The 26862-nt window shown below is 50.9% G+C and overlaps 1 protein-coding gene across 1 annotated transcript in view; it reads left to right on the forward strand.

Annotated features, from left to right (window-relative positions):
• Positions 1-26862, forward strand: part of AR (androgen receptor) — a 39369-nt gene that overhangs the window by 2312 nt on the left and 10195 nt on the right. The window contains exons 2-3 of the mRNA XM_085060610.1: positions 15425-15576; positions 22159-22275. Of these exons, the coding sequence (XP_084916736.1) occupies positions 15425-15576; positions 22159-22275 (269 nt within the window). The remainder of the gene's footprint in view (positions 1-15424; positions 15577-22158; positions 22276-26862) is intronic.

The following is a 26862-nucleotide window of genomic DNA, read 5'->3' on the forward strand; positions in this document are numbered from 1 at the left end:
GGACTGTACAGTGATGTCGAGGGCTTGGCAAAAGAAAAAAGAATGAAAGTAATGACAGGTCAGAAAGAGTGCAGCTGTAAGCATCATCCAGCTGTGAGCTTTGTACGTGGCAGGAGCTATGCAAGCTCCGGGTGTGCCTTTGGAGTCTGGATAAATCTCTGCTGGAATCAGTGCAGGGGGGCAGGGAGGAATCAAGTTGGAAAAGTTCAGTGTTAGGATGCTGGTGAAGGCGGTGCAGGTTTGCTCTGTGTGGCCATTCTGCCTTTAGAGCCTGTGCAGCAGGATCCTGCACAGACAGGGAACGTTGTGCTGAGGAGAGCATCTGTGGGCTCCCATGGAGGTCTGCAGGCAATCTTGGGGGCTGGACCAGGCAGCAGCAGGTACATCTTGCCCGGGTCTTGCCTTAGAGATAAACGGCATCTCCCTCATTCCTGTGGGAAGTGCTGTATACTCCTCTTCCTTGCAGCTCTGTTCGGCGTGCTGTGCCTGCTTCCCTGTCAGCCCTCTGTGGGATCAGCAGGGTCAGAGCTGGCACAGGAACCTTTACAACACCAATATCTTGTCCTTTGATCTCCAGGGCTCATACAGCACTACCCTGCTGCTGTGAAGGTGTAACAGGCTGGCATTGGCTTTCTGTGTTCAGATGTTGTTTCCTTACACACTGTAAGGAAAGTGGAACACTCATCATGTTCTGGCTCCAACCATATGTGTTAATCGCTGCCAGGTTTACATATCATCCTAGTAAAGTCTCCATTAGCTTTGCAATGTGCTGCTGGCCCATTCCTGCAGCTCTGCATTTTCTCCTGGATCTGTGGGTGCCAGCACAGGAACAGCCTCTGCTGCTGCTGGAGCTGGAGTGGTGGGTCATGTACCAGCACCCCAGGCAGCAGTGCCTGCAGGAAGAAATGTTCATGGGAGCTGAGAGGCTCTGTGGTAAAATTCTGCCATGGAAGGATGATTGGCTTTTGGATCTGAACCCCTCTGCTGTCTGGTGCTGGGTCTGATCTCCTGCCCTGCTTGACCTTGCACAGAGCTTTCCCCTTGTAGCCTCAGAGGGTGCAGCCTCAGTGCTCTGTGAGGACGGTGAGGGGCACTCCTGGGGCTTTACAAGCCTGGGGTGATGGGCACCTCAGCACCCTGAGGTGCTGCCAGGGGAAGAGGCACACACAGCCCCCCTGCTTTAGAGAATAAAGAGCATTTTGAGGTGTGCTGCTACCACTTCCTCCCCTCTCTGCCAGCAGGATCATGGCTCTTCCCTCACAGATGAAACCCTCCCAAGCCCCAACTCTACCTTGCTGCAGCTGGGACCAGGTATGGGTAGGCATTTTTTGAGTTAAACACCCCCGATATGACAGTAAAACATGAGCAGTTTTTAATATTTGGGGGGATGTCAGGGTTTAGAGGTGCTGACACACCTCAGAAACACTGTAGGTATTAACACAATTTGGTTTAATTTAAAGCTTTTAGTACATTGCCCCTAACTGCACCAGTCAGGCTCACATGCAATTAGCAAATTAATCCCAGGTTTTGTTACCTTGTGGACTTGGGGCTGTTTATCTTTGTGCTCTTGTTGTTGCATCATTACTAGCAGCAGTCTTTGAGGTGACTAAATAACCTGTTTCAGGAGGAAGATGCAGCACTATCAGAATAAATCCAAGGTTCTGCCATCAGATGAAAAATTCCAGCAGGGGGTGGACCTATGGTTTAGAATGAAATGGAATCAGAGAAGGAGCTGTTACTGAAGCAATGGAATCAAAGGGGAGAAAAGGATTTAAGGGGCTTTCGGCTCAGGAAAATCTGCTCTCCACGTAGCTTCAGACGTTTTTAAGTGGCATTTACAATCACTGCTCTTATCTGGTGCTGATACTGGTTGGAATCCCAGTGTTTGCTGGTTACATCTACCTTTGGTTCCTTTCCCCAGTCTGGTTGTGGTCAGTTTGGGCCAGTGCCACGTGTTTATTCATCACCTGGCTCGATGGCTCTGTAATCGTTTCAGCTCTGTAATTGTGATAGGCTTTACAGATAACACCTGCAGTAATTCCTGCCTATGGAGACAGGAGATAAGACTGACAACGAGATGAAGAGATGAAGGGCAACTGTTACACGGAGAGATGGAATGAGGAAGGAGGTCTCTCTCAGGGTTGCTCTCATTCCCAGTCCCGTGCCCAGCAGCAGCTGCTCTGGCATCCCTGTCCCAGGAGGGCTCTGGGGACCCCCAGCACTGCGCTGGCAGAACTCCAGAGCCCTTGGGAAGGGGTTGACCCTCCTGTCGGCTGTTGTCAGTGTGACCTTTCTGCTCTGGCAATTGGCCATAGGATGTAAATACTTCTTTTGAAGATGAGAGGATTGTGGCAGAGCGTGGTGTAGGCAGCTGGTCCCTTCGGCCCCTACGGACACACAGACAGGGATCCTCTGGTGGCCAGGAGAGTTGGGGATGTGCTCAAGCTTGTTGTTGGTTCCTGATAAATGGAGAAGAGAAAACAAACCCAAATTTCTTCCTCAGCACCTCTCACCTTTTCCCTGCTGGGGAAAAGCAGGATGGCTGGGATAATCCAGCTGGAGCTGGATTAGAGAACTCAGGGCTTGGTTGAATGTGAGCTGGCACGATACCAGGCTGTGGCAGGGTGCATGTCTGTCATGGCTGGAGCTGAGGTTGTGAAACAAGTGATATTCTGAGGCCAGGTATCTAGAGCTGCAGGGATGTTGGAGCTGTGTTCAGGAGAACCCCTTGGGACTTGGGGAGCAGCTAGGCAGGTGCTGCTCGACGCTGTGCTGGAGCACAGCACTGGCTGCTCCTTTCTTTTGCTCCTGAGCATATATTAAATCTCATAAAATGGTCTCCTCCTTTTCCCCTCCCTCCTCTGTCTGTCCCTCCCTCTCTTCCCTGCTCTCCTGTGCTCCAGCTCTCCCTTACCACCGGGAAAGAGAGATGGGTGACCTGTCAGGGGCTGGGCTGTGGAGGGCTGACGTGGGGTGCCTGTGTGGGACCTACCCAGCTGCTCTGAGGGCACTCTGAGCAGTGTCCCTCTGCCTCTTCACTGCTCAGAGGCAGACTTTGCCCCATTCTCCTCTGGGCTTTCCCATCCTCTTCTCCAAACATCTTGAGTTTTTGGCTCTTACACCCTCTGGAAATTGGTTCCACAGTCTTATGCTTGGTATTGGCAGTGATTATTCCACTCTGGCTCCTCTCAAGTGCTGGCTGCAGTGGAAGGACAGGCTTTATGGGGCACTTGGTGTTGGAAGCAGCGGCTGAGGAATCAGAAGATTTTGCCAAAGAAACAATCCACAAAAAGCTTTAAGAGTATTGGTGTGTTGGAGTCACACAGGTATTTTGTGTGTTCTCCCAAGGCTTTAGGACAGGAAGCTGCAAAGGATCTGCTCACAGCAGCTCTCATTCTGCTTGTGCATCTTTTACATTCTTCCTGCTGTTTACAGATTCCCTGGTACTTATCCATTGCACAGATGAGCTGTGCTTTGCACCAATCCTTGCAGCCACTCTCTGGCATAACCATTGGTTTTCCTCCTAGGAGAACTTCATTCCAGACTGAGAGCCAGTTTACAATGGGAAGTGCTTTAGTCCTGCTTCTGTGGACAAAAGAGTGTGTCAAAATACTGATTGGCAACGAGACATATAGTGTGTTTGGTAGCCCAGGGGACAGGAGTCACTCCTAGATCAGGATTCCCACTGCAGAGACGGGCTTTTCCTGCTGGGACAAGATCCCTACCATGGGCACGGGTACCATCCCACCGCGGGATGGGTGTCACTCCCGGGGCACGATCCCCACCGTGGGGATGGGCATCACTGGGTGCTGGCGTTGCGATCGTGTCCCCGTGGCACGGAGCCCACGATTCCTGGAAGTCGCTGCCTCTGTCCCCTTTCTCAGAGCGAGGAAGGTGTGGGACCATCCCGGGAAGAATCCAAGCAGAAACACTGTAGCGAGGCAGCGAATGCGAGCCTCCAAGGGGCGACGCCAGCTCCGCTCCCCCCGCGGCAGGACCCTCCAAGGCCGCGCTGCGCTGCGGCAGAGACAAGAGCCCGCTCTGTGTCCGTGCCAGGGGTCACCTCCGGGTCCCAACGGGAGCCAAGGCGGATTGCGGATGGGCAGTGGGAGGAACAGGCACAGCGGAAACTGGAGCAGATCAGTGCACGGCAAGGGGGGGGTGTGCTCCTGAGCTGGGAGGAAAGCTGGAAACAGTGCCGTGTAGTGCAGGAAGAAATCACAAAATTTCCTGAAATATTGAAAATTTTGTAGTCATATTCTGTAGTCGTGTTTTCTGTGCGATGAAAACAGTTTCATTACACGGGGTTAAGAACAATTTGAAGTAGAGAGCGCTAGTTCAGTTCTTTGTGTTTTTCTGTCATTCCCATGAATTCCACTCTTGGCACGGACCTCCATTTATAATTAATAAATTGCTTGTTTGAAGGTGGCTGTCCCAGTTTGCCAGTTCTCCATTGCCAGTTGCTGTCTAGACTCTGAGCACTCGCTGGAGGCTGCTGGGTTGGTGTTTGCAGTGGATACTTTCTGCCAGTGATTGTGGGCTACAATTACAAAAGAAAGAAATTGTATTTGTTTTATCACCCTGTGGAACATTTTAAATTTATCTAATGAGTGTTTACTGAAAGAAAACTATTCAGTGGGAGTCTTTCTATGACTTCTAGTAAAAACTGTTTCTGAGAGCTGCCCTGGTAGATGCCAGAGGTCTGTGCAGCTGTGGATGGCTCTGGAACATTGGGAATATACAGGAAAAGTGAAGATTCCCCCTTGCACAGCTGCTCAGCCTCATTACTTCATGCAAGTTAAAGTTCATTTTCTTTTTGGAAGATTTTCTGCAACAGGCACATTTGCACCTCAGACCAGTGCAAAGCACGTGTCACAAAGCCATCAAGGACAGCCTGGGACAGCTGGGGAGGGTGGCTTGGTGACACCATGTGCACTCAGTGATGGGGTAGAGTGGGCACAGGCAGCTCTCCTCAGCATCATCATTGGGTAAGATGTGAACACTGACCAGAGCGATCTGCTCTCACCTTGGATGAGCCCAGCTCTACACCCTGTTCATAGGAAAACAGCAACAGCAGAGTTTCCTGTGGGAAATGGGATTCTTTCCAGCTCTTTCCTTTCCTCCAGAGTGCATGCAGTGCATACAGGAGGCAGAGGTTCCATCTCCTGTTGTAGCAGAGCATTTATGCCTGGTAAACAATTTAGAGGCAGATAGAGTCACATCACCCCTTAGTGCCTGGCCAGTGCAGGCATGCCCGGTGGTGGCCTTGGCAGTGGCTGGTAGCCCTGGTATCAAGTGTTGCTGCACACTGTGGAGACCAGAAATGTCCCTGTTTGTTAACAGTAACAGTGGAATGATGGAGCTCATTGAAATGAAAAGGAACTGGCCCAGTTGTCATGGCAAAGACTTGTGACAGAGGTTCTCCATCCATATTCTTTCTTGCTGTTATCACTGCTGTTTGCCTTCCCTGATCTGCCTGTGCTCTTATCCATGTCCAACCACACTGAATCCCCCTATCTGCTCCAGGTGAGGGGCAGAGGGAGGGAGGAGCCTCCCTGGGGAGACTTCCTTGAGGTGGGGAGTCCTGCTCACCCTGGCCAGGTGCCTGCAGTGGGCAGTGCTCGTGGGTACTGCAGCGTGTGCTTGCGCTTTGACCTGTTTTCAATCTAGCCATTGCAGCCCTGGTTCTTGCCAGCATTTTTAAGTGAGGTTCAAAGTATCCTCTGACAGTAATAAAAATACTCCCAATAGTAGTATTTCACTGCTGAAGCACTCATGAGCAGTGATTCATTCAGCCTTCAGGCAACTGTGGAAAGAAGAATTGTCTCTTTATGCAGGCAGGGGCTGAGGTTTGACAGCAGCACCTTGGTGTGTGTTAGTGGCCACAGTGCTGGGGTCCTGGGGGGCTGAGCTGGCTTTGTGCTGGGGACTGTCCTGCAGCAGTGTGCTGTGTGCTGGACTTTGCACCCCATCCATTGACTGTTCACCTCCACAGGCCCCAGTGCCCCTGTCTATCTCCCTGGGACAGTGTTTGCAGGAGAGCGGTTATGGGAGTGCAGCATCGCACCTTGGGATCATGCTGGAGCTGCTGCTCTCCCCAGGGACCTACACAGCAGGATGGGATGGGTTTGGCTTGGGTCAGCTTGGCTTAGCTGCTCTCACAGTGCTGCTTGCTCCCTGGTGAGTGCAGTCTGAACAGAGGCCAGAAAGAGCAAGGTCACCCACTGTGCTCTGGCTCGGAGCTCCCCTGCCTCTGCCCTGGGACACCTCTGCAAATAGTGAGAACAAAGTCAGGTGCTAACACGTCCTCAGAAATGGTGGGATTGATTTTGTAGGGACACAGACTTCAGATTAAGTGATTTGCAGTAGTAGAAATAATCTTAAAAGTATAAGCCAGGTCCCCAGGTATTTATAGCTGTTGCCCTTTTCCCAGGCCACCCGGCCCCAGGCAGCTCGGGTGTCTGCAGGGGTGGATTACACCCATGCTTTCCACAGGTGTCCTGGTGGCTTCCCTGTGCCACCCAAAGGGGAAGGGAGCCCACCCCAATAAACAAATAATGATTCCTGGGATGAGCCCGGGATGTTTCTGCTCAGGGGCTTGGTCCATTGCATTGCCTGGTGCACGGGGCTGCTGGGGACTGGATGGACCATGCTGAACTCCTCAAAACGCAGTCAAGGGGGCTGCAACTTCCCAAACAGCTCTGGGGGCAAAAGAGCTGGCTTTAGTCAGGATGACAGAGTCAGTACAGAGCCACCAATATTGGGATACTGACAGTGCTGGTCTGGGACACCCTTGGCATGAGGATGGAGCACTTTGGGCAGCCTTAGCCAGGGCAAGCAGCCAGGCACAGGGACACTTACCATTTGGCATGTCTGCCCTAAGATCTGTGTGCTCCTGGGATGCATCAGAGTATGCCTGGACTGGCAGAGCCTGCTCAAGCTGTGCTGAGCTGCCTGAGCTCCATGCAGAGTTCCAGCCACCCTTCATGTGTCTGTGACAGTCAGTGCCTGGGGGATGTCCTGCATGCTGGCTGCCTGATCCAGCTCCTGCTGGAGCCTGGGGAGTCTGGTCATAGATTCAAGGAATGGTCTGGGTTGGAAGGGGCCTTAAAGCCCATTTCATTCCCTCTATGGGCAGGGACACCTCCCACTAGACCATGTTGCTCCAAGCCATGTCCTGCCTGGCTTGGATGCACTGGCAAGTTGCCTGAGGATGGGTGGTGTGTGCTGGTGGATGCCCTCTCCCTCCATACCAATGTGTTCCAGCAGGGACCAGGCATGGGCTGGCTGCAGCCAATAGCTTTGGGAAGAACCTCAGGGCAAACCCTTCTTTGTTACAGCAGCATCTTCACCTGCCAGACTCCCACCCCGCTGAGTGCTTCTGGAATTGCTGCCAGCAGGAGTAATCCCTACAAATGTCAGAGAGGAGACTGCAGATCTCCAAAATACATTTTACAGAGGATGTGTTCCATCCCTGGGATGAAGTGGGAAAACCCTGGAGTTTGCTTCCTTCCCCTTGTGCTCTCTCTGACTGGGGATGCACAGAGGGGGCTTCTTGTCTCTCCCAAGATGACACAACACTTCTTTCTCTGGTGTTTCTACCAGCCCTCAGCATTTTGGCTGTTACATATTTTAGCTGTGTTAGCTTCTTTGCTGGTTAGAAATGGCAGAAAAAACACTTTGACCTTGGCCTGTGTGCTGAGAACAGAGTGCAGGCACAAGTTTCTGTATCACAAATTCCCTTGTGAAGGCTCCTGCCTCCTCCCCCTTGTGCCAATCAGCAGAGCAGCGTCTGCACATCTCCTCACCTGCTGTTGGGAAGGCTGGGATGGGATATCTCAGCAACTCCACTTTCTTCTTGAAAGGGGAATACAGGGAAAGAATTTTGGTTTGGATTGGGTTAGTTGCTTTCATCTGGGAAGCAATGAGAAAACTGGAAAATTAAATCCCCCTCCAAAGAGAGCTAGAATGATTTACTGTTTCTCTTGAATCGTGTGTGTGCCTGTGCACATTTGTGGGCTTTCATCATCTTCCTGTGTGGATTATGTGTGTGTTCTCTTCTGTATGAAGAACATCCCCATCCCTCACCCCGGGGCCTGCAGCATTCCCACTGGAGGATGGACACCATGCTCTGTGCCACCTGCAGGAAGGAGAGGTGGCTGGAGCTCCACAAACCCCTGCAGGTGGCCCAGGGCTTGCTGTGGGCTCAGCATTGCTGCTTCTCTCTGCTCAGACACGGAGAACATGCCTCTCAGCTCACCCCATTCCCTCTCCTGGCAGTGCCAGCTGTGTTAGCAGGGCAGAGCTGGGTGACATGTGTCTGGAGCCATGGGTCCAGTGCAGACTGTGTCCCCCCTGGGCTGGCCCTGGGCTTTGTCCCTGTGCATGCTCCTGTGCTCCAGAACCTGTGACATCCCCCCAGTGAACTCACCCTATTCACATGGATTACGTTTTTCCGGCTCTCTGTAATTGGCTTTGTTTTCACGTGTCCTCTGTGGTCAAAAAGTCTTTTCCCTTCCTAATAGGATCTTCCCCTTACAAAGAAATCTATTACTTCTCAGTCTGCTTCCAAGTCCCTGGAGCATCTTTAAATGGTTAGAAAAACAATAGCAGCGCAGGGACTTTATTTCTATTCTTGTTTACAGCACAGCCTGTGCCAAGGGCCGGGTCCTTGATTCTGGGCCGTGTTGGGGGTGGTTTGAAGAGGAAGCAGAGCACAGTGCTGGGGAGCCTGCACAACGAAACATCCTGCTGAAGCTGTGCTGAGGGCTGGACAGAGCTGAGCCGACATGGAAGCTAAGATTGCAGGAGGCAGTGATTATCTCCTTGCTCAGTTCACCCTCCCTTCTGCCATGTGGGTGTTTAAACCCTTGGATTATGGCCCGAGTTGGAGCAGTTGTCAGATCCAGCAGGGATAAGGTGACAGCCTGGGGTTAGCAGGGTGGCTGGCCAGTCCCTCTGCCCTCAATTTCAGCTAATGGAGGGGGCTCAGCATGTCCTGCAGGATCCCCTGGGATCAGTAATGATCTGTTAACTCTTGGCCAAGCTGTGCCCTCCTGCTATTCCCCTGCCCTCCTATCGTTTCAGGGCTGGGGTCAAGGCGGGTGCACAGCCACGGCGTGTCCTAAGCTGACTATCTCACTGCTCACTCAGAGACTCCAGAGAACACTCTCAAGGCTGGGAGGCCTAAAATTAGACGTGGCATCTGTGTTTTGGTTTGCAGGCAGGCTTGAAAGAAAATGATTCCTGGCTGCTTTCATTCCTCGCCTGCTTGGAAGAGCACAGCAAAGGAGTAGTGGGCAGTGGGCAGGGCTTTGATCCCGGGCGTGCCATGGCTCTCTCTGGACATCGCTGCCCAGCAGGGCCAGTCTAAGCTCCAGTGTGGGTCTGTGGTGAAGGGAGGACCCCCCATGCCCACAGGAGGGTCTGGTAGGTGTCAGGGAATGGCTGTGGGTTGCTGGAGAATTTGCTCCTATGTTGCCTATTCTGCTGAGACTGGGGCTGAGAGTGCCAGGGAGACCTGGCATTAAATATGTGCAACCCTAGTATAATTAGCGTGTTTATGCCGGCTGGGATGACTCACAGCACGATCCGCTAGGAGGGCGAGGGGAGATGATACTGTTGCACAAGTCGTGAAGTCTCCTCTAGAAACTCAGTGCTTTGCCAGCAGAGTTAAGGGGAAATTCTGCAGATAGGGCTTGTATGCACTCCCAGACATAATAAGGCAAAGGATTTTTATGCCCCTGCAGCTGTGTCTCTGCAAAGGTTTGGTCTTGGTATAAATGTGCCTAAAAATAACCCAGTTCTGCTGGAAAGTTGTGGGACCAGTGCTGCAGCACCACTGCAGTGATCGCTGGCATCCCCACTGCCAGAGGGCTGGGAGGGGGGCTTCTCCCTGAGATGGGGTTCAGCTTCTTGCTCCCATCCCTGTCTGTCCCCAGGGCTCCAGTGCTGGCTCGTGCCTTGTGCCTCCCTGGTCGGGTGCCAAATGGTGGTATTTGTGGTCTCCTCGTGTTTCCATGCCGGGTCCCGCCCTTGTGGAGGACTGTTTTCGCCTTGCGCTTCCTCCAGTGGAGAAATAAAAATGCAGAATTTGCGGCACTGGTTTCCTTAGCAATAATTCCACTGCCAAAGGAAGCGGGGAAAATATTTTGTGTTTTAAATATCTGAGTCTGGGAATGAATCCTGGCATCCCTCAGCAGTCCAGCTGGGAGCCGACCACTGACCTCTGGCCACCAGCACCACTTGGTCCTTGTTGCCAAGTTAAATTCCAAACACATTTGGAGTTCCACGTGACACTGACTGGAATCATCCTACTTTGGGTTTCTCTTGGTAGCACTGCACCAGATTCTGTGGTTAGCTGGGGGTGCTGAGGGATCATGGTGACCTTGGGGGCCACATGGCTGGTTTTGGAAAAGGGAAAAGTAAAAGTTCTCCTACAGGCAAAGATGTTGGTATGTGGCACCACAAGTCTGTGCTACGCTGGATGCTTTTCTGGGAGCTGTAATCCTGTATCTGCATTTGGCATCATGGCAATGTCTCCTGAAGCATGAAAATATACGTATCAAGAATCTCATTATTTTCCTTACAGGCACATTTTCTTTGTATCAGCAGAGGAGACGGGTTTGAAAATGGAAGATTATGGTGTAGTGGCTTAAACTAACTGCATAAATATCAGTCAGGACAGAGCGTTTCCTTGGGAAATAAGTAGGGTTCTCCATGCAACAAAGATACCAAGGTCCTGTCCTTGGTGACTCCAGGTGACTCTGCAGTCACCAGGAGGATATGGTGTAGGGCTCTGATGACCTCGGGGGTGCTCCTCAGGGCTGCAGCCTTCCTGCAGCCTTGCTGCTCCTCGTTTGCTTTTTGTCCCCTTTGTGCTTCATAATCGGGCGAGTTCTTATCTGAAATGACCTTGCCATGCGTTTGTGCTGTCTCTTTTTGTAGGTACCTGCTCTGGCTGGGGGAATCAAGTGTTCCATCTTCTCTAAGCTGATTTATTTAAGCTGCTCCCTGAGCCCCTGGCTAGACATCAGGCTTTGAGGCAGAAGTTTTGATGTCAGCTGTACCAAATGCATGCAGCAGCCTCCGCTGTGGCCACCAGTGAGGTGCAGAGGCCACAGGGTGGCTTTGCCCAGGCTTTGGTAGTAGCAAACCTGCCACCTTTCACCTTTTTAACCTCATTTTCTGCTTCTTCCTTATGGATGACTGGAAGGTGAGAGCCCAGGATGGCCATTAAAAGAAGGGACTCCCCAGAAATCTGCATTGTGCTGTGGCTCTGCCATCCCTTTTATAGGTGTGCAGTGCCTCAGCTGGTCAGGTGGCAGGCTGGGGCTGTCTCCTGAATGTGGGGACAAACAGGGACTGAGTCTGTGCAGCTCCAGGCCTGGAGCAGCCTTCATGCACAGCAGAGGAGTGCAGGAGGAAAGAGCCAGGGGCTGGGAGTGTGAGGGCTTCAGCTGCAGTGGGGACCCGCTGTGTGAAAAATAAACTGCCAAAATAAGTAAACAAAGCGTTTGACAATAAAAAACTTTAGAGTTTAATTGGGAGATTTGAGAGGGGATTTGTGCAGCTGTGCCTGTGGAAGCTGTGTATACCCCCCAGGGTTGGGAGGCAGTGCCTGGGCTGGAAAGCTAAGCCTTCTCCTGGGAGCTGCTGGTGGGAGGACCTTTGCTTTTCTCTCAGGCATGCCAGCCTGCACTGCTGGGATGCTAGGAAAACCCATTGTCATCTGCTAATTTTTATTTAAATCCAGTGATGATCAAGTTCCCGTGTGTGTTTACCAGGTCTGGGGCTCACACTGTGCTCTGCTCTGCTCTGCTCTCAGATGCTATCGTGCCTCTACTGCCTTTGCATGCGAAAAAAAGACACGGGCAGATTGGAAACATACTCAAGGCTATTTAGAAGAAAGGACATTAATTCAGTGTACAAGGCTGTGTGTTTATAGAAAAAAGGGCTCAAAGCATTTTAACAGATGAATGCTTTAAAAGTTCCGTGCAGTCCTTGTTATCTGGATGAGCGTGATGTGGTGGCTGTGAGTGCAGGCTTGGCTCAGCTCTGGCTGGAGCAAGTGGCAGCCAAATGACAGTGCAAGGGGACACAAGGATGTGCCCGAAGTGAGCAGCTGTGCCCCTTGCTGAGCATGGGTCTGGCCCCTTGGTGGGAGTCACACACCTTCGTCCAGGCTGCTGCACAGAGGGGAAGCCAGTTAGTTTCAATATTGCATTAGAGAATGTCATGCACAGGTGATGCTGTTTTAAAGGCAGAGATTCCTCCTGATAACATCAGAGTGTCTCAGAAATGACATTACATGAAATGGCTGGATAGGATTCTATGTCCCCTGAATTCATGTGTGACTGCTGCCTCAGTTCTGGTCTCAACACCCTCCTGAGCATCACGGACCTGTGAGTTTTGGACACAGCGTGGTCAAGGTGCAAACTCCCTACCCCTTTACTCAAGCAGCAAGGTGTGGCACCAGGGCTCTCTGTTCTGGGGCCCCTGTGCTGGATGAGCTGGGGATGTGTGGCAGCTGCCATCACTTTATCCTGGTCTGGCTTAGGGGTGGGAAGGCGTGGGCAAGGGGAAAGTTGTGCCCTGGCTGATTTTGGGCAGCCTGTGCTGGCTGTTGCTGAGATGGAAACTTCCTTTGTGGGTTGGGAGAAATGGCTGGCTCCTCTCTAACCAGTGCTTGGTCTTGGCTTTCAGGGGGTGTTGTGAAATGTGGCTGTTTGGTGAAATTTAACTTATGACAAACAAATGCTTGCATTGCAAAATGATGTTTAATACTCCCCAGAAATATTTGCATGTGACAGGAGCTCAGCAAAGCCTCCATTTCCTGACAGAACCCTTCTGAAAGGAGAGTAAAACCCATCCTAGAGCTGTAGGAGAGATGCCAAGGTTGTTTGTCCCTGCCCCTGAAAGCCACCAAGCTCCTTGGTGGCAGTGGCGACCTTGGCCGTCGGGGTGTGCGCCTGGTCTGGCATCGCCGCCGCCGTCACTGCGTCCCTGTTGTGTCTGCCCTGGTGTGCTATCACCCTGCTCTGGCCCCTGCAGCTGGGCTGACCCTTGCCATATATTGCACCAACTGCAAGCCCCCCATGGCGCACTCAGGGCTGGTTTTGGTCTGACCCCAGCCCTCCTGCGTCTCTGTGGGCCAGCAGAGCCCCACGGAGTACAAACTTCCACCCAGAGCAAAGCTTCGGAGCCACCGGTGGTGAGCTGGCTGCTGAGCCACCCCTGCTGTGTGTGTCCCTCCTGTGCCCTGCATGGGGGTGAGGGGCTGTGCCACTGCTGGGCACTGCCACTCTGGGGCAGGTGGCACCTGGGGCTCTGTCCAGGACACTGCTGGCCTCGTGGCCCTGCAGCTTCTCCAGGCACCTCTTTGGCTCGTTGGCCAGTGTTATGGATTACTTGCACGTTTTGAGAATACCCTGTAAATGTTCTTTGGAAACAGGAAAATGGATCGTTAAGAGAACCATTAGCATAGCTCACACTGAGTTGCTAAAACACTTTCCATTATGATTTTCTTGCAATTCTCTCTCTAAAAGTAAAAAGGAAAATAATTCTAAAGTCAAGGGCAGTCCTGGGCAGATGCTTCAGCTCTGGGCAGTGGCTGCTGGCAGGGAACCACACTGGTGCTGCAGGGCCTGTGGTCAAGGTGCTCCCCACCTGCTGGAACACCATCTCCCACCCCTCTGGGTGCTGGGGCTGTGCACACACCCTGCCAAGCCTTACCCCAGGAAGAGCCTGTCCCACGGCCAGGAATCACCATCCTCCAGTCTCCATCCATGGGTGGCAGTGGGGACAGGGGTGTTTGAACGTGGAGGGGTGTGCAGGGAGCCCTGCCCAGCCCCATCCCTGGCAGGGACACGTGTATGGGGTACTCTTGATACACACCTGCTGGAAGGTGTTTCTGTACTTGCACAACTCTTCCCATACATGAACAAAGCCTTGTTTCAGAAGCCACTCAATTGGGAACCTGCTTTGTAGTTTTAGATAATTAATCATCAAAAACAATCCAGGGTCCTCTGGGGGTGCTGTGTCTGTTGTCATGACTCCTGCTGTGAGAGGCCTTGCTGCTCATAGCACACACAGTGCTGAGTATGGGGAGGATGGCATGGAAGCCTTATGGAAACAGGGAAATGAGCACTGTCAGATTTCTGACTGCACAGAGAGGAGAAAAGAGGTGTTGGGTCATTAGCAGAAGGGGATGTTCTGTGTGAGTCTAAAAGACGCTGGATAAAGAAGATATTTTTAGCCAAGCTTTTCTATGTGCTGCTGGTATTCCTCAGCAGCTTCTGCTCTTCAGCAGCCCCTTGCACCCAGAGCTCTGAGGCATATGAACTGGAGGATGTGGGAGTGCCCTGAGATGGGGTGGTGGGGTCACACCGGGAGGATGGGTGGGATGCCACCTAAGCCAAGAAGGGGACACGTTGGTTGCATCAGGACTTGACTATGGCAGGCATGGTGCAGCCAGCTGTGTCTCCTCCATTTAATCAGTAATTCAAGAAGAGCCTTGGAAATGGAGGTGGTGGATGGGAAGGGTGGTTGAGCTGCATCTATAGATGAGTCACTGTTTGCTCCTGCTAAAGAGATGAGGAATCACTCAAAAGGTTTTTGCTATGAGGGCTGACGATGGAATTGCTGCTCCAGTTACTGTCCTGAAGCTGAGGGGGGATCTGCACAGCTCCCAGGTGAGGACAGTGAGGCTTTTCTAGGTATAAAGTTTTTTTCCAAGAAATCCCATCTTTGTCACACTCACTCTTGGCGTAACCTGATTTCTCAGAGCTCACCTGCAAGCAACAAACAATGCCAGAAATGAAAGGGGATCTAATTCTTACCCAAAAGTTGCGGTGACCTGCAGACTGTTAAAAGCTAATTGCATCATCCAGTGGTTGCAGGAAAAGTGATTTGTAGTAATTGACTCAATGTGCTGCCTGGACATGTTGGCTCCTGATTTGGATAAGCCACTCTCCTCCTGCCATGCCCTCTGGAAAAGCAGTTTGTCCATGGGTCTGATCAAACAGATCAGATCAGTTTGGGGAGGGGATGGTACCAGCTGAGAGGGGAGGATCTGGATGTGTGGAAGTGTGAGGAATACATGGCTGGAGAAAGGGAGTCAGGCTCTTGGGACGTCTTAGTGTGGTGGTTAATGTGGCATCAGGTGGTTGGCAGCCTTGCACTCTGCTTTTGTCACACTTTGTCACACACTGCACGCAGTGGCCAGTGTCAGGAGGGGCATCCAGCCTGGTCTCTGCATGGTCAGGGCCACTTTTGGCTCAGCTGCTGCTCAGACCTGCTTGCTGCTCAGTGCTTGGCTGATTCATTGCTGCAGATTTGGGTTTGCCATGACCATGGCGAATATAACTTGTCCTGACCCCATTTTCTGACCCTGCCCTTGTTCTCTCTCTGTTTTATGCTGCAGGTTGGAGACTGGCCGTGACCATGTCCTGCCCATTGACTATTACTTCCCACCTCAGAAGACCTGCCTGATCTGTGGAGATGAAGCATCTGGGTGCCATTATGGAGCCCTCACATGTGGGAGCTGCAAAGTCTTCTTCAAACGGGCAGCTGAAGGTAATGGGGACAGAGAGGAGGGAAGGTCACTGACACACTGTGGTGGTGTTCTAAGATCTCTTAAAACAGGAAAGGAGAAAAATCAAGGATAAGTTGATTTCTCTGTCCTGTGTTTGTCATTTCACTTTACAGATTGCCCTCAGAAAGTATCCACCAAACCGGTTTGCCAAAATTCAATTCTCTTCAGTGGCATTGAGCAACCTGATCTCGTGGAAGGTGTCCCTGCCATGGCAGGGGTGTGGAACAAGATGGTCTTTAAAGTCCCTTCCAACCCAAACCCTTCTGTGATTCCATGATTTTCTTGATGAGACCCTGAAGCCACCAAATCCTGCTTTTCTGTAAGCTCCCATCAGCCCACCTGTGATCTCAGATGCACAGCTCCCAGTTCAGGGGAGGCTTTTCCTCTCCTGCATCCCTTTCAGAGGGTCACTTCTGTGACTGCCCACAAAACATCACAACCATCTGTCCATCAGTAGCCTTGCTCTGACCTTGGGATCCATGATCCTTCTCCCCAGCCCTTGAGAAAGCAACTCCTCCTTCATGTCCAGCTCTGTAGTGCCAGGCTCTCCAGGGATAAGTGTGAGCCCAAATGTTCCCTCCCAACAGCAAGGTCTTTTCCCCATCATTCCATGAGAATGAACATGCAGAATGTTTCCTTAGGCTGTGCCCCAGCAGTGTCTGGTTTCTACCTGCAGTTCAGAGTCATGTTTCTTTGGCAGCAGTGAGAGTCTGTTGTGGAATATGAACTGTCCAGCAATGTAATGAACTTGTAGTCACTCATCAGGATTGTTGTCAGGAGAGATGAACCAGCACAAGCCATTGTTTTTCCTGATTGCTAACACAATTTCTGTGGTTCGTGGGCACGTTGTTGGCAGCTGGTGTCACCAGCTGTGGTGTCCCTGGGAGAGAGCTGGCAGCAGAGTTGGGGATGGAGCTTCCATCTCACCATGACCTTCCCCTGTGCCCAACTTCTCCCCTCTAGGAGCAGAGGTCCCAGGCTAGGGGTCCTCACCTGCTGTTGTCAGAATGCTGCTTCTAGAACAATTATCATTATTCTGCCTCTTTTTGGAGTCATATTTCCCTCGTTCCAATGTGCCAGGAGCCATCTTGCCAACGCTGGTTCAGGGAAGAATAGAAACTATGCCACAGGGGACATCAATATCCTGTTGCCAAAAATGGCAGTCAAATAATAGTTAATAAATTTCACATATTTCCCCCAAGTAAATCATTTGCAGATCTGTCTCTGCTGCACACCAGCTCTGTGTCAAGCCAAGTGGGCTGGCTTGTGCAGCCAGAGTAAATAACAGATGCTTGTTTAAGTCAGCAAGTTATTGTTGATTTATAGTAAGTGGAGTCTTGGCTCTCAGTCAGATAAACTGCTGCTGGAACGCCTGTGTCTGCAGGCGGGTGTGGGAGCCGTGCTCCCCAGGCACCAGGGTGGGCTCTGTCCTGTGGGTGACAAGGACTGGAGATGCCATGGGCAGAGAGGCAGCCTGGGCTGCTTGTGCTGCTCCGAGGCACATCCTGTGGAGTTTTCCCCTCTCCTGATTGTGTTATATCATTTGAATGGTATTTATGTCTCTTCCTGGTTCTTCAGCCTCTCATTGTGGCAGAGGGTTGGGAGTGTTTGGTCATGCTGGAATTGGGCAGCAGCCTTTGCTTTTCCTGAGGAGCCATGTGTGTGTGCAAAGAGGGACAGGGGGGCTGCCAAAGTGTGAGGTTTCATCTTACGTTACCCTGAGGTACATGGGTAAGTCTTTATTTTGGGGAAGTGACAATAAATCCTGTTCTTTTATAGGTACTGAATGCAGGGGTGGCAGGTGATGATTTTTGTTCTAATTTTTGGTGAGTTTCCAGGCAGCTCTCTTCCTTGAAGCTGAGGAGCATTACTGAAAGCTGATATTTCAGCGCGTTCTCATGTCCTAAAGTCCATAAAATGCCTCTCAGAAATCCTTAGGTCACCCTTGGAGACTTTACAACAGCAGATCAAAATACTTCCCCATGAGAAAAGAAACCTGTTACCTTCATGGTGCTGGTGTGGAGATGCAGCCTTTGGCAGAGGGAGCAGCAGAGGTCTGGGACTGGAGCAGCACGAACAGCACCTTGGAGGGGAAGGAAATAGCTGGGCACGTAATTTATTTTTTATTATATTCTCCTAAGATAAGAGTGAAGTTATCTGGCAGGGATTCAGGAATATTTAAGGAGGTTTTATAGACATGCACTGGCTTCTAAGGGGTGAGAAAGGGGAAAGATTGAAAAAAAAAGTTGTGACACTGATTCCTCTTCCCTTCTGACACAGTGAGGGGTTTATGGGCAGGAGCAGGTCACCCCTGCTTTGATGAAATAATTGACAGATTTGAGGGGTTTCACAAGCTCTGGTCCAACTGCTTCTTCCTGAAAGATGCTGGAAGAGTTAATAGAAAAGACAGGAATGTTGTCCTGATCTTGTTTTGCCAGCTCTCGTGATTCACAGACTCTCTGAAGATGTCCAGGCTGTGTCTATCCCAGCACTGAAGCACACCCTGCAGATTCCCCACACCACTGTGGATCACCTCACCTGCAGGGTCACCACCCTAATTTTGTGATCAAGCCCACCACTGGGCTGTCCCTTGCAGTCACCTGCCCAGGGGTCCCAGCAGAGAGCGTCCAGAGGGCTGGGTGGCTGCCCTGTGGGCAGGGCTGCTGCTTCTTCACTGCCCACAAAGGAGGGATCCCCCTCCTCATTTGGTGAGCAAGAAGCTCATCCAGCTCAGCACGGATGTTGTTTTTCTCTACACAAGGGTAGGTAGAGGGTACACAAGGACAGGACAGCATGGTTAGGATGGCTGGGGTGGGTTGAAAACATCAGAGCTCAGTCCTCATGATGCCACCGTTGTCCCTGAAACAGAAAAATGCTTCAAACAAGGCATGTCCTGTCTCAGTTAGCAGCCCAGGGGTTCCTGCTGTCCCATTCTGTCCAGGAGGGGGATCATCATGTCCCTGCATATATCCCTGGGGAGAAGAAGACCTTCCTTGTCCCTCTGAGGTTTCTGAGATCTGGTGGCCACTGCAGGCAGCCCAGAGCTGCCTCTGCACAGCATTTCTGGCAGAGCAGGACTGGGATGCTTTAGGCTGTGTTCTTGACAGGGCTGCCTTTAAATAGCAGAGAGCTAAACGAAAAAAATAACACAGTATTTGGCAATTTTCCTAGCAGGCTCCCAGCCAGCCTGCTGTGCAGGCTGCACTGAGTGCCTCCATCATTCTCCATATGGATTAGTGTTCCATGTTCTGACCTGCTGAGTTTTAGCCTTACACCAGAGAGATGTCTCTGGGCCAACTCAACAGTTTCTTGCCAGATTTCAAGATGATACCAAGTTAAAGTGAACGTTTGCAAAGAACCTTGCCATGTTATCAAACACTTTCTCCTCCATCCCAGGCTGATCTGACACGCAAAGAAATTGAGTCTGCAGAAGATTCAGTGGTGCTGCAGCACCATCATGCTCCAGTGGTGGGTTTCTCACAACAATTTGGGTGTTATTTGCCTTAAAAAGCCTTGGGGAGAGCAAAAGCAGGGATGACCAGAGCACAGCCAAAGCTCTGGGTGCTTTCCCTATGCTCACTGTAGCCATCTGGTAAATACAGAGGGCTATTCAGAAAACGACCCTGCAAAGGTAGTTCATCAGCAGTGGCTTAGTGCTGGCTCCTAGGAGCCTTGTGGCTGAGCCCTCTGGAGTTATTAATAGGAGCATCACATGGGAAGGGTGCCAGCACGAAACCCACAGGCTCATCTCCAGGCATGGCTCTGCTGGTGAGAGCCCCAAGGCTCTGAGGCTTCCCAGGAAAGTGCTGGAGTGTCTGTGGTTACATGAGACCCGGGGGAGTTGCTTTCACAGAAAGCTTGGCCTTATCCCCCAGCTGTTAGAATTCAGTTTATGCCCTGAAATACGAGGATCTCTCTCTTCCAAAAGGCATTTACTGCTTTTCACATTTACCGTCGTATATCTTGCTCCAGATGTTTGCACAGATTACTTTGCTGTCTGGAGGAGAAAGTCTGGGCACAATAGCTCGTGTGGCAACAGGCTGTTAGTTAGATGATTCCTTTGGACTGAGCAACTCACCTCCATAAATCGTTATTTTTAGTTGAGAAGAACTGGAGAGCAGTACTTCCCTTTGGCTCCCAGAGTGTGCTGTGGATGAGTGGAAGGGCTGGGAGGTGGCAGAAGCATCTTTCTGCCTGGCATGAGGTGGCACAGGAGGGGCCTGAGGTGGCAGGGGACACTCCCTGTGGAGGGGACATTGGCACTGCAGTGTGTTCGTGGTGGGAGCTGCTGCACAGATGTTCTCTTGGGGTGCCTGTGCTGGTCTGGGAATGCAGAAGGTGCTGGGTGTGACTTCCTCACCTCCTTCCCTGGTGGATAGAAGGGGAATCTCTGCATCCCCAGGCATTAGGGTGGGGTGAGCTCTGCTCATTTGCACGCCAAGCAGCAGCAGTGGCACCGTGACCAGCTGTGGCTCTTTGGTTCTCTTTTTGTTACTGGCGAACAGCATAAAGCAAACAGGGCTCACATGTGCAGGCCCAGGCAACAGAGAACAGGTTCCTGCCCCAAAGAGCCTGTCCATGAACCATGAAGCTGCCCCAGCCATCGCAGCAATGTCACTGTACCATGACCATGGGGAGAGCTGTTGTCTGCAGCTCACAGCCTGTGCTGCTCTGGGGTGGTATGGCCATCCTGCAGCCTCCTCCAATGTGCCCTGCTTGTCCTCCAGGGCACTCTGCCTGCTCCCAGCTCATGGGACAGGCTCCTTCTCCATGCCTCTTCTCAGCAGTTCTGGAGCTGTTTCTGAGGAGCAGCTGGGAAACAGCACAGTGGCTTCATTGAGCAAGGCTTGGACCCCAGACCTCATCTGTCCACATGCTCCCCTCCTGTGGGTGCCTGATGGAGACAAAGTGGAGTGGGGGATGAACCCACATGTTGGGATCTGTCCAGATCCCGGGGATGAGGAGGGGACTAGGGCTGGTGGGTGCTGCTCCTGACACAGGGGAATTTGGAGGAGCTGTGCCTAATTCTGGAGCATCCTTGGGGGGCTCAGGCTGCCAAATCTCCTTCTAGCTCTCCATTCCCTAGAAAGTAGGGCGCCCATTTGTGATCGATGTGAGTACCTGAAAAGGTTGAGTGGAGGGAGTGTGGCCTCAGTGCTCAGTGCCCCTGGCACAAAAATAACTCCAAGTAACCCCGTTTCAGATGAAGTTGTTTATTACTCATCCTCCTCCTCAATGAACTGCTGAAAGGGAGGATGGTGCTTGTGCTTGTGCTCCCTGGGATTTACGTGTCATCAAGGCTTGCCTGAACGTCCTTCTCATGGGAAGTGAGCCAGGGATGGGTGAGAAGAGCTGTTCTGAGGAAAGTGTTAAAATGATTTAACAGGTGTGAGGTGTGGTGGGTAATGCAGGTGGTGGCTGAGGCACAGGGGTGGGTGATGATCCACTTTGAAGGGGACAATTCTGAGAAGGTGAAATGTGGGGTGTTTGTGCAGCCCCTGGGTGCTGTGAGAGGAGCCCTGCCAGGGGGGTCTGTGGGGGTGACAGTGGCAGCTGGTTCTGCCAAAACTGCAGCCAGGCACAAGTGGGGGGACCCGGGAAGGCACTGGGAAAACCCCAGGCAGTGCCAGCGAGGGCAGCAGTGGTGGAGGTGTGGAGGTTGTTAAATCCGTGCACCAAAATTGGTGCATCTCATATCAAAACTGGTGCATTAAGGGGTTGGATTCAGGCCATCCTGAATCAGGCCACCAGGCCATAGATTTCTGATGACTCCAAAGGGCTATTCCTACAGGAATGTAGGAAGCAACTCCTTGCAGGAGGATAGATCAAGGCTTTGGGCTGGTTTCCCATGTGGGCTACCCATGGATCTACAAGCTGCAGCTCTCTGTAGTGTGCTGAGCCCAGTTTGGTTTTGAATAGCCAGAAGAACATCAGATAAATCCTGATCCAGTAAATGTGTTTAGACTTGACAAGGAAAGTGATGATTCAGGAAGGAAAGTTCATTCTTGGCTTGTCTAGAAAATGGGGCAGTGCAGAAAAGAGCTGTGGCCTGGAGCTGTACAGGCTGCTCTCTGAGCGAGTGGAGGGTGAGGCTGAGGTATGGGTTAGTCTGATCATTAGTAACTTCTGAATTTTCTGTGCATTCCCAAAACCCACAGCTGCAAAGGTTCCTCATACAGAGAGTGGCTGGTCCCAGTTTCCTCCTGGCTGACTGCAGGTACAGCCCAGGGGACAAGGTGGCATCAGACCCAACCCCAGAGTCTATAACCTGGAGAAAACAGATCCAACTGATATTAACGGGTGACACAAAAAATAATTCAGTCCCAAAAAGGTCTGTGCAGAATCATGGTTATAAAGGGACTGGTAGTTGAATATTGTGGCAGAAGGATCAAACTGTGGGGTTTGGTGGTCTGGGAGAAAGCCACCAAAAGCCATACAACAGATGGATGACATTTAAAAAATGAGAACCAAACTCTCCAGACTGCCCTTGGTGACACCAAAAAAGCCCAACCTGTGTCTGCATTGGTACCCAGCAGCCATGTTCTGTTTCTCTGGTGTTTCAGGTAAACAGAAGTACCTCTGCGCCAGCCGGAACGACTGCACCATCGACAAGTTCCGAAGGAAAAACTGCCCGTCCTGCCGCCTGCGGAAATGCTACGAGGCTGGGATGACTCTTGGAGGTATGGCTGGGGTCCCCTCCTGGGTCTCTGCACGTCACTTGGTGTATGAACAGTCAGTAAGTGGCTGGAAAATGAGGCTGGTGGTGAAATGCTCGAGAAACATTTTCAGGGTTCTGAAACTGGGAATTTCAATAGCTTTTGTTTGTGTTTCAGGAAATATACGCTGATTTCAAGCCTTGTTAATCTAAAAAAATGTAAATGGCAGGGTGATTTTGTTTCTGAAGTTCTTGCTTTTGAAGCCTCAGAGCAGAGCACTCCCCTCTTTTGATGGGATTATTCCAAGGCAGGAAGGGGCAATTTCTCGGTGAAATTACAACCTCAGTTGTTTTCCTTCACTGGATGAAAGCTGTCCTGGAAGGACAGGGCTTGGAGCAACCTCGGCTAGCAGGAAGTGACTCTGCCCATGGCAGGGAGGAGAATGACATGGGCTTTAATGTCCCTTCCACCCCAAACCATCCTGTGGTTTTGCGATGGTAGAGGAAAATACCCTGGAAAAGGGGGCTGTCAGACCTGGCCCTGCTGGGAAGGCCTGGATTGAGAGAGCTTCTGGGGCTGCAGAGAGGAGCCTGGCACCGCCAGGCACAATGTAGGGGGCAGGGGGAGCCCCCACTGTGTGGGCTAGCATTTTGGGTTAAATCCCATTGCTGGGATGGGCTGAGCCTCCAGAGCTGCTGGGCTGGGAAAACACTGTCTTGAAGGACTTGTTACTGAAGTGGTTCTGGTTTGTGGCTCACCAAGGAGCAGAGGGTTCAGTTTTATTTCTCCCCAAAGGTCCCAAAAGGCAGTGCAGTCCTAATCCCTTTTTTAAAAGCTTATTTTAAGTGTTTTTTTCTTTTCAAGTTTCCTTAAGTAGGAGAAGACATACATTAGTGTAGCCCTCTTCTGCAGGACGCGCTGACAAAATTAATGCTAATATGGATACCCCGCTCCCTTCTTTTTTCTTCAGCTCTTTAGGTCACCCTGACCTGTTCTGCCTGGTCTGTTTTACATTTGGTTTGGATGTCGGTGTAAAGGCAATTGTTGCACACAGGCAAGCTCGTGGTTGCCCACAGTAACTTCTCCTACAGTAGAGGCAGAGCATTTTAAATCCATCCCAAGCTGCAGCCAGTTGTTTTTAACCAGTGGTTAATTACAGTCACTGGTAATACACATCCCGGCAGCCCTGTGGCTCTCGTTGGGGAGGAGAAGGGGGAGGAGGAGGAGGAGGAGGAGGAGGGGGTGGCACACTGAATGCCTTTCTGCAGGCTTTGCTCTGGAACAGGATGGCAATGTGTTGAAGCACTTCATTATTGATTGAGATCACAGTGACCCGCAAGCTGGTATCCACTAAGCAGGATCTTCTCTCCACAGAGAGGGAAAAGACTTTGTAGAGAGGGAAAAGAAAAAAAAAATAACTGAAAAGAACAGAAAATGGTGATAATGCTGTTTTAGCGTGTTGGGTCCTGCTGGTGTGCTGACCTGTGCTCACCATCCCACTGCACCTGTGCCTGCTGCTAGGGAAAGTGCTGCAGGGATGCTGCCAGCCCTGAGCCCAGGAAATATCCTGGTATGGACACAGCTGTGGGGATCCTGCCAGCCCTGAACCCGGGAAATATCCTGGTATGGACACAGCTGCAGGGATCCTGCCAGCCCTGAACCCAGGAAATATCCTGGTATGGACACAGCTGCAGGGATCCTGCCAGCCCTGTCCCTGGGAAGTGTTCCTAATTCAGCTCCAGCTGCTGGGGGCAGAGCAGAGCTCATATCTCACAGTGGGTGTTGATGTGAGCAATTCCAGCCAGCAGCAATCTGACACAATTTTTGCAGAGCCATTGCAGTAGCTACAATCAGTGTTGTGTTAGATGTGCCTTATTTTTCATCTTGTCTGTCCTTGACTTACAACAATTGGATCTTTATTACAACTTTGTTTGCTTGGTTAAAAACCCTACTTTTATTGATTTTCTGTCCCCGCACTGGGTATTTGTCAGCTGTGACTCAATAACCCTTTTGCATTCTGTACAGCCACCCAGGTGACATTCCTTACCTCCTTGCTCTGAGGCGTGTTGTCAAGTCTTTAGTGTCCTCGTGGCTTGTGGAGCTTGTCAACACCTGTCAGCATTTGCCTGCACACCTCAGTCCATCTGTTCAGTGATCATCCTTCATGTTCATCCCTATTTTCCCATCCATACATTGCCATAAAGGCTGGTTGAGTAAGAATGATTAAGTCTGGTTTTGGGGTTAACGTAGAAATTCACTAGCAAAGGGCCATGAGCCACCCTTGTAAAAAACAAACCTATCTGATGTTGTTTCAACAGTTATAATTGCCTTTGAGATGTATCACTAGGGGCTTTGAAATCATTCAGCAATACTGTCTGCTATTATATCCTTCAAATTCTTTTCATTCATGTATGCCTGACTGACTCAGATCTCTTAAATGCGGCAACCAGAAATGTAACTATTATCAAATAAAATTCTTGTGCCAGACAAGATTGATAGCTTGACAGGTTCAGGTTTTGACAAGGCGTGTGTTGAAGTTCATAGAAACTGCAAAGGGCAGCAGGGTATAAATCAAGTCCTGTTCAGCTCCCCAGTGTTCTGCTGGCAGCCAAACTCAACATGTGCTGCCAGGGGCTACAATCTCTCCATTGTAGCCAGTGTGAGAGCAGCTTTTTCCATGTCCCCATAACTTCCCTGATTCCTGGCACTTGTGAAAATTGGTGCTGGAGCCCAGAGTGCTCCCTCCTCAGGGCTTCAGAAGCGCCTGTAAGGGAGGTGCTTAAAATGTGCATCACTTTGGTTGTAGCTCTGGGTGCACTTCCTGGGGGTTGTTGCACTGGTGAATATTTTATTGTGGCACCATATAATTGTGCTCTTTAAGCTTTTTTCCAAATCCATCTGGTACTTGCACAGAGACCCCCCCAGGCCAGCTTGCATATCTCAGGGCAGTGCTGTGCTGCAGCTGCACCTCGAGGGTCCCTGGGCCCCTTGTCCCTGCTGACAGCCAAGCAGGAACATCCCGATATTGGTCACACGTCCTAAGGTCCCTCCCACCTTGATTTCAAGAAGTGCAATGTAGACTTCTGCCCAGCTTAGCTCATTCTAGAGTAAAAACATTGCAGATGTCTTTAATTCCAATTTTAAAATTTTTGTTTATATGACCTGCTGAGTAGGAGCCACCACCTTAAAGGGGTTTGGCACAGGTGACTGAATATAACGCAGTCTTTACCTTTGAAGGTTTTTTCCACCAGGATCTATTGGACAGCTGCTCCTGGAATGTACAAACCCAAGGCCCCTCTGATAGCACAGTTATCACCCACTGTCACAGAGGAATCTGGTCTGTGGCTGCAATCTCAGAGCCAGAGCAGTAGGTACTTGCTGCCTTCTCGCTTCAGCTGGGATCTTTTAATACTAGATAATTAAATATTAAGGAAAAAACCCAAAACATTTAAACCAAACCATGTGTGTGCTCTGTACATGTGGGTTTGGCTCCATTCACACCCATGACCCAGGGCATGGATAATTTCTAAATCCAAACTCTCTCACAGGCTGCCCAAGGCAGGGGTGGGGTCACCATCCCTGGGGGGATTTAACAGATGTGCGGATGTGGCACTTGGGGATATGGGTTAGTGGTGGCTTGGCAGTGCTGTGACTTTGGAGGCAAGGGAGAGGAGGCCATATCAAACGAGTGGCTGATAGCCAGAGGCCACTGCACTGTGCTGCAGCACTGTTTTTCTCTCTCTCCCCTTTATTTTTATTAGTCCTTTCTCCTCCCTTTTTACAGAGAAGGCTGTCTTCATTGCCCGTACAGCAGATCATCCAGAGTACAGTGCTCAAAGATCAACGTTTGGAGTTAATTTACAGAGCTGCACTTTGACTTGACATTTTTATGTTTCACTGCTTATTTTTCTAATTACAGCTGAAAGGAAATTAGAGATAAGTATCATATAATGAAGGAGCCAAAACCCCAAGGACAACTAGTTTGATGTTGTATTCCCTGCTTGAAGGAAGCCATGGGCTTTTGTTCTCTAATTAGTGTCAGTTTGGAGATGGTGAGGGCTGACAGTAGCAGCCCACCTGTGCTGAGCACTGTCATGCTAGTATCAATGTGGGGAACACAGACTCTCCAAGACCTCTGGAGTGCTGGCGTGCTTTGCAGACAGATCAGCAGGTGGGGTTAAGAGCCAGGTGTGTGGGGAAAACACCTTTTCATGTTGGCACAGGCACAGTCACTGGCTCCTGTGGTCCCCCTGCAACCTGCCTGTGCTGCTGATGGAACTCATGAGGCTGCCCAGAGTGAGGCCAGCCTGCTTGGGTCAGCTCCCCCTCTGTGGGCCAGCTGGGAGACTCCAGAGAAACAGTCCTGGAACCACCTACTGGCTTCCAAAATGTGTTTTCCGTAATGTATGTGCAGATTTTCTGGGACAGCGTGGCTATGGGGCAACAGGCATTGCAGGGAGAAGGCTTTTATCTTGGATGCATTCTGCTTCTGCTCTGGTCTAGGATGGAACAATCCCACTTGGGCCTCCAAGTGCAATGATTTTTTCCCCTGGAACATGATGGTGTACTGAGTTTATCATCTTATGTTGCTCCTCTTTTTGATTCTGTATG

Source organism: Lichenostomus cassidix, chromosome 4A (genome assembly GCF_008360975.1).
Source record: "Lichenostomus cassidix isolate B80296 chromosome 4A, HeHo_3.0, whole genome shotgun sequence".
Lineage (NCBI taxonomy): Eukaryota > Metazoa > Chordata > Aves > Passeriformes > Meliphagidae > Lichenostomus > Lichenostomus cassidix.